Here is an 8,596-nt window from a genome sequence, read left to right on the forward strand (position 1 = left end):
TCCAGGTTCGATGCACGATACTGGATGCTTGGGGCTAGTGCACTGGGACGACCCAGAGGGAGGGTATGGGGAGGGAGGAGGGAGGAGGGTTCAGGATGGGGAACACATGTATACCTGTGGCAGATTCATTTTGATATTTGGCAAAACTAATACAATTATGTAAAATTTAAAAATAAAATAAAATTAAAAAAAAAGATTGCTGGGAGAAATATCAACAACTTCAGATAGGCACATGACACCACTCTAATGACAGAAAGTAAGGAGGAACTAAAGACCCTCTTGATGAAGGTGAAAGAAGGGAGTGAAAAAGCTGGCTTTAACTCAACATTCAAAAAACTAAGATCATAGCATCCGGTCCCATCACTTCATGGCCAATAGATGGGGAAAAAGCAGAAGCATTAATAGATTTTATTTTCTTGGGCTCCAAAATCACTGCAGATGGTGACTGCGACCATGAAATAAAATGATGCTTCCTTCTTGGAAGAAAAGCTATGATAAATCTAGACAAAATATTAAAAAGAAGAGATATCACATTGCCAACATATGTCCATACAATGAAAGCTATGGTTTTTCCAGTAGCTTTTGAAGCTCAAGCTCCAAAACTTTGGCCACCTGATGCAAAGACCTGACCCATTGGAAAATACCCTGATGCTGGGAAAGACTGAAGACAGGAAGCAAAGGGGGCAACAGAAGATGAAATGGTTAGATGGCATCACTGACTCAACAGACATGAGTTTGAACAAACTTTGGGAGATGGTGAGGGACAGGCAAGCCTGACATGCTGTAGTCCATGAGGTTGCAAAAAGTCAGACATGACTTAGCAACTGAACAACAGTAACAATAAGAAACATGTTCATTATTTCTAGAATACACACACAACGAACAATTCCTTCGTGCACATCATTAAGTCTTTGTAATTTCAAATATATCTGGTTTATATCTCTGTATATAGCTATGAAAATCAATCATTCAGAAAGCTTCAATAGAAATCATAATTAGATTTACCATTTTTTTTTTTTTTTGTAAAAAAAAAGCTAGTATAATACACAGAGAAGGTTCTTGAAGGTGAAGGCATTAAGTGAAGTGAAGTGAAGTCATGTCTGACTTTTTGCGATCCCATGGACTGTAGCCTACCATGCTCCTCCGTCCATGGGATTCTCCAGGCAAGAATACCGGAGTGGGTTGCCATTTCCTTCTCCAGGAGATCTTCCCCACCCAGGGATAGAAATCAGGTCTCCTGCATTGCAGGCAGACGCTTTACCATCTGAGCCACCAGGGAAGTTCAAGTGGCTTCTAAAATTGTCCCTGAGGTGTTTATGAGAAACTCTGCCTCATTTATCAAACCTCTAGAAACTACCTATAACTTTCTAATTCTTTATCATTTACTTTCCCCATACCACTTAATTTTTAGCACCTGACGCTCCGAGAAACTCAAAGTTTCACTAATTTGACAAATGCTTCTAAGATGATAAATATTACACACCAATTCCCATATAATTACCTTGTGAAGTCTGTCATCTCCATCATGATCATACACATCTTCTTGGCCAGAACAATGATATCATTGCTCGTATCGTCCCATATCTCAATTTCAGCATCCAACTTGCTCTTCACTTTCTTGAAGTCAGCAACTTGCTCAGCGATCTTTTCCTTTTCTGCCTCAGGCAACTGAGTCATCTTAGCCTAAAACAGGTGATAATTCAATTTATAATCATTCCATTATGTCAAATACATTTTACAATGAAGTGATTATTATCAGATGTTTATAAAATGTGTTCCTTTAAGAATAGAGACATAATGCTTTTTTGTTTTAAATTTATTTTTAATAGAATTGCTTTACAACACTGCATCAGCTTTTGCCATACATAGCACGAATCAGCCATAAAGTCATATAACACAACTACCCAGGTTTAACTTTTTATATGAAATCTATTGATTCATAATTGTTTGCAACAACGTTAGAATGTAAAATTACAGTATTAGTTAGAACTACAACATTAAATTAATGAATGTCAAAGTATAATTTAATATATGACATATTTAAATTTATTCCTTAATATAAATGTAGGACTTCCCAAATTTTGAATGTATTATAAATTAATTCAAACATAATTTAATGTCTCACATGTTAGACAAGTATATACCTCTTTAAATTATACTAACAGTATGCCTCAAAAGGTACAAATATAAAAAAATATTGAAAGGAGACTATGTATAAATATGTATATATTTACATTAATAGATGGAATTAATTACAAACACTGAATACACATTGGTAAACAGTACAGTACACATTTATAAATCATATGTATATAGATAAGCACATTTATAAAATTCTAAGGATTAATGTGTATATGGTGCATATAAACATATTCAGGTGTGTATGTGTACACAAACCTGAGGGAAGGATAAAAATGTTATAGGCAAAGTTTGCTAAGGCAGCCCTCCCTAATTAGCATCCTGAGATTTGAGGTGTAAATTCTTAGGCACAGTGAATTTAATGCACTGGTGTAGTAGTATTCTTTGTATATAGCATATTTTGAACAGTATGCAGACTTGCCTCTTGCATTTGACATTTGAAATGTGGGATCATAGTAAACCATCCACACTACTGTGATGTGTGCTTAGTCACCCAGTTGTGTCTGACTCTTTGTGACTCCATGGACTGTAGCCTGCCAGGCTCCTCTGTCCATGGGGATTTTCCAGGCAAGAGTACTGGAGCGGGTTGCCATGCCCTCCTCCAGGGTATCTCCCCAGTCCAGTGATCAAACCCAGGTCTCCTGCTTTGCAGGTAAAATCTTTACCATCCGAGCCACCAGGGAAGCCCACCATACCACTACACTACCATATAAACAATTATAGCACCTGAAACCTATGACTTTTTATCAAATAAAAAAGAACTCTGAAATGAAAGTGATTTGATAATATTAATCAAGGTCATAAAATTTTATGAGATTGTCTACTCAATCATCCTGTCAAAAAAGAAATTCATACATAATCAAAAAGTAGAACAAGCACATAGGTTTGAGATGGAACATTTATAAGTGATAAATCCTATATAAGTGGAATTTTATTTGATTATTCATAGGAAATATATGATAGCTACAATTCCTATGCATTTCCAGATGTTAATTTCTAGTTTACCTATCAATGGCAAAATTGGAAGACATAATCTAGAAAGCTTTGCAAAATATGATTGCTAGATTCAGAATACTGAAAACACATTTTATCGGGCAGTAGTGTACAAGAACAATGAAACACTAAAATATATTAATGGAAAGAATTATAAGAATGATCAATGGAAAATCTAACCAAAAAATAAAAGTCACAGAACCAATGTCAATTATCTGTCATTTACTACCAATCAGAGGCCTAATTCAGGGTCTAAAATAACTTGGTATTTTTAAATTTTCAGGATTAATCATCCATACTTCAGTTAGCACAAGGCTTGATACATATTGAGTGTACAGTAAATGATAGTTTCTTCTTTATTTCTTTTATTTTTTAACTATACCACATGGCATGTGGAATCTTAGTTTGTTGACCAGGGATTGAACCCACTACTGCCTTGGAAGCTCAGAGATGTCACCAGGGGATGGCCGGGGAAGCTCAATAGTTATCTCTTATTCAATGAAAATATCAAAAAACAATCACATATATAGCACTTAAATTTGCTTTGTTTTCCTTATTTATTTCAAGAACTAAAATAAGCTAGGAGACTAAACTTTTGATTGATGAATGTATAGATGACTCTTCCTTAGGAGGTAAAAATAGATTGTAGTTTCTTTTCTCAGGAAACATGGCCTATGTGATAAGCTTATAAGAAGAGCAACTCTTATTGCTGCTGGTATGTGGCAAAACATGTAAATAAAAACATAGCTACCTTTTAAATCAATAGTATACAAGCCATTAATAAAGCTGTAAGGTACTAACCCACTAAACTAGCTGGAAAATAGAAATGAATTTTCCTTTCTTCACTACCAGTCATTATCATTTTCTCCATTTTCATAAAAAGGTAATTAAAGTTGCAATAATGAAACCATAGATCAATTTATTTGGGGCCTCTTTTTATAGTCTTTATCTCAGAGATAATAAACGTATGACTCTGGATCTAAGAAATAATTTTGAAGTGTATTCTGGAATATTGTGGAAACATTTTCACTGTCTTCATGATAAAGTTCAAACTATTCTAGAGGCGATCTGATTAAGTGTATTCCAAGTTCTGTTCCTTGGAATGTCACTAATTTCCAATATGATCTTGAGGAACTCACTTAACTCTCCTGTCTACATTTCCCCAGACACAAAACAACAATAATTGCAACTGCTATCCACCTGTCATGCAGGAAATAGAGTCAATTATTCGATAGCATTGAGACTGACCCTGTCCTGGACAAGAATTTCATGGATTGCACTCAATTTCTTTAATAACATCTCAACTCACATGGTGAATTACACTTGGCAGATATTTACTCCTGACAAGATAAAGGTCAAAAGTCAGGCAATAGTTTATAAAATTAAAAGTTCTAGAGAATTCTGACCTTTTTTATTACATGAGGAAAAACAAGAACAAGAAAGCATTAAATTACTGAGTGACACCTTAACTGAAGATTTTAGTGCTTCTGTGAATGACTTATTATATGCCATCAATCAATTTCAATTATTATGAAAATATCAAAATAGAACTTCAGAGAATATTTGATATTTAGGAATTATGGGTGAAAGTTCCTTATTGGATTATATTTTTGCAGGATAAGCAAAGAACTGAGGTACGAACTTAAAGATAAGTCAAGTAAGTGGAATTTCTAACATTATTACTGGCTGGCTAAGTGGTTCTACTTCTGCTCAAATATATAGGATATAACTGATATAAAGAGCTATTAAAGGCTTTTTGAATCCCTGCCATCCAAATGAAATTATATTGTATGTTAACTGATTAAAAAATTTATTCCAAAAGATAATGAAAATAACATTATATATGCTAAATACTCTTCTAGGCAAGTTAACATATATTTAAAATTTAATCATCATAGCAGACCTATGAGGTAAGAACATTCTTACTCTAATATTATGGATTATGAAACTGAGTCTCTAAAAGGTTAAGTGATTTACTCAAGATTATAGTGTTAGTAAATGGTAGAACCAGGATGAAAACCCAGAAACTCTAGCTCCAGAGTTTTCATTCTATCACCATGCCTGCAAATGAGAGGACTACCACCCACCAAATATCAAAATATCTACCTTCTCCTCAATGGTGTTTCTCTATCACCTTCTATTTTTGAAATGCTTATTGTCCATAATATGTCTCATATAATTTAAAATTGAAGTTTTCTTATTTGTAAATTAGAAAAAATGATATTGACTAAACAGATTGTTTTAGAGATCAAATGAATATGAATACAGCTTTTAAAGTTCTTAAGTGCTATTAAATGCTAATGGTTACTCATACTAAGAGATTCAGTTCTTCACTCGATACAGTTAGTGATCCTCAGAATTCTAAGGTTATTCTCCTCTCTTCAACAAAATCTCCCATTAGCCTATAAGACATTTTCAAGTAATACATATATCATTTATAATTTTAGCTCTGAAACAGAGGTTACCAGAATTTTTCAAAAAACCAAGATAGTACATCTATACTAGTATATATTTCGCAATAAGTCTATTACTTTAACTCTGCTGCTGCTATAATGCAAAAGCAGTAGTAGACCCTATGCAAACAAATGAGCACGACCATGTTCCAATGCAACTTTATATGGACATTTTAATTTGAATTGCATAAAATTTTCACATGTCAAAAATATTATTCTGATTACAGCTGTCCTGAATTTCTTTAACCATTGAAAGATGTAAAACAAACAAACAAAACATTTCTATCTCATGGGCTAAAGAAAAACAGTCAATGGGCCAGATTTGACCTGCTGACTAGTTTGCCAGCACTTGCCAAATCCTTGATCTTTATTTTCAAGTTTGTCAGCAGTACTACCTGCCTCAGGCTTGTAATCTTACTTTTTTTTTTAAGTCCTCTCCTTGTATCTATCCCATTCTGTTAGGCACAATGGTTGTCCATTTTATCACCAGTACATTTATCACATTCACCTCTTTCTTTGTATTTCAGTTACTATTATACAAGCTCAGATCTTAATTTTCTTTCATTTTCAATCCTTCTGTCTTGCTACCACTTGATTCAATCTGAATTTGATAAGACTGTACAATTGTTCAGCCTAAAACATACCATTCATGTCTTCTTATTGAATAAAGGATATAAATTCCTCAAATATCACCATTAAATTTAAAGTAGAAAATTCACATAGAAAATTTCCCAAACCATAAATGTACAATTGAACAACTTTTATAAATTGAGTGAATCCGTGTACTGAACACCTAAATTTAAGAAACACAAAAATTAGCAGCATCCCAAAGGCCTCATGTGTCCTATTATAGCCACTATCTCTCAAGAACAATCACCTGTATTTCTAAAGCTATAGATTTTCCTGTTTCTGAGCCTTATAAAAGTGGCATAATAACAATACTCTTGTACCTGGCTTCTTATGTCAAGCTTTTATATATTTGAAATACATCTTTAATTGATGCATGTAGTTATAGTCTGTTTATTCTCATTGCTGTATACAGACAGTATTCCACCTTGTGAAACATAAAACCATTTACTTACCTGTAATTCTATTAATGACCTTTTGGGAAGCATTCTATTTTTGATTGTTATGAATAGTGAATATTCTTATATTTTTCTTTTTGTGCACATACCGTTGCATTCTTGAGACTATATCTAGGAGTGAAATTACTATGACACAGGCATCACTATGACCTTTGTCTCTATGAGCTTTTCAATGTTATTTCTCCTTCCTTTCAGGCATTTTACACTCAAGCTGCTGCTGCTGCTAAGTCGCTTCAGTCGTGTCCGACTCTGTGCGACCCAATGGACGGCAGCCCACCAGGCTCCCCCGTCCCTGGGATTCTCCAGGCAAGAACACTGGAGTGGGTTGCCATTTCCTTCTCCAATGCATGAAAGTGAAAAGTGAAAGGGAAGTCGCTCAGGCATGTCCGACTATCTGCGACCCCATGGACTGCAGCCTACCAGGCTCCTCTGTCCATGGGATTTTCCAGGCAAGAGTACTAGAGTGGGGTGCCATTTCCTTCTCTGTACACTCAAGCTAAATCAAGCTATTTGTTGTTGCAGGTAAATATCTTAAGGTATTGCCCACTAATTATTTTGCTCATCTTCTTTCCACATCTCATCTTTGCTGGTCCAAACTTAATTATATTCCAAGCCAGATGCATTGAGTATATCTTTCTTCTCCAGCTATATGTAATTATTCCTTTGAAAATCTCAGAACATGTTATGAAATCTTCTCTCAGGATCTTTATATTGTTCTCTGTTGTAGCCTAGTTGTTTATGAATGTGAATATCTTATTTTACTAGATGAAAGGTCTTTGAAAGTATAACCATCTTTCAGAATAATGGTGGATCTACTTGTTGCTGTTGTTGTTGTTTTGGTCTTCTGCTCCTAGACTATTGTTGTTATTTAGTCACCAAATCCTGTCTGACTCTTGGACTGTAACCCACCAGGCTCCTCTGTCCATGGGATTTCCCAGGCAAGGATACTAGAGTGGGTTGCCATTTCCTTCTCCAGCTCCTAGACTGAATGTTTCCTCAAAGTTGGGACATATATATGATAAATGTTTGTTTCAAGTTGTTAATAGAAGCTGTCAACACATAAAGAAAAACAGGAGTGTAAGATCAAAAATTTTATAGCACTGATCTTATATTTTCTTGGTCACTTACATTTACACATTTCCTAAGCTCCTACCTCTAAAAGGGAGAAATTAATTTCTCTTATTTTACCTGTTCACTTCTCTTTCATTTTTTAAAATTTAATTTTGTCTTGTATTTGAGTATAGTTGATTTACAATATTGTGTTAGTTTCAGGTGTACAGGAAAGCAATGCAGTTAAACATATATCCATTCTTTTTCAGATTTTCTATTCCCATGTAGGTTATTACAGAATATTGAGTAGAGTTCCCTGTGCTATAGGGTAGGACCTTGTTGATCATCTATTTTATATATAGTAGTGTGTACATGTTAATCTCAAATTCCTAATACCCTACTTTCAAACAGAATTTTGTTATTCCTCTATCAGTCAGTTCAGTTCAGTCACTCAGTCATGTCTGACTCTGCAACCCCACAGACTGCAGCACACCAGGCTTCCCTGTCCATCACCAACTCCTGGAGCCTTCTCAAACTCATTGTCCATTGTGTCAGAGATGCCATCCAACCATCTCATCCTCTGTCATCCCCTTCTCCTCCTGCCTTCAATCTTTCCCAGATCAGGGTCTTTGGAAATGAGTTAATTCTTTGCATCAAGTGATCAAATTATTGGAGTTTCAGCTTCAGCATTAGCCCTTCCAATGAATATTCAGGACTGATTTCCTTTAGGATTGACTGGTTGGATCTCCCTGCAGTCCAAGGAACTCTCAAGAGTCTTCTCTAAGATCACAGTTCAAAAGCATCAATTCTTCAGTGCTCAGCTTTCTTTATAGTCCAACTCTCACGTCCATACATGACTACTGGAAATACCATAGC

The 8,596-nt window shown here is 34.9% G+C and overlaps 1 protein-coding gene across 1 annotated transcript in view; it reads right to left on the reverse strand.

Moving 5' to 3' along the window:
* The window catches only part of CTNNA3 (catenin (cadherin-associated protein), alpha 3), a 1,923,005-nt gene that overhangs the window by 157,985 nt on the left and 1,756,424 nt on the right, over window positions 1-8,596 (reverse strand). The window contains exon 15 of the mRNA XM_010852148.1: window positions 1,502-1,683. Coding sequence (XP_010850450.1) covers window positions 1,502-1,683 — 182 coding nt within the window. The remainder of the gene's footprint in view (window positions 1-1,501; window positions 1,684-8,596) is intronic.

The sequence above is a fragment of the Bison bison genome, unplaced genomic scaffold (genome assembly GCF_000754665.1).
Source record: "Bison bison bison isolate TAMUID 2011002044 unplaced genomic scaffold, Bison_UMD1.0 scf7180017864309, whole genome shotgun sequence".
In the NCBI taxonomy this organism is placed as follows: Eukaryota; Metazoa; Chordata; class Mammalia; order Artiodactyla; family Bovidae; genus Bison; species Bison bison.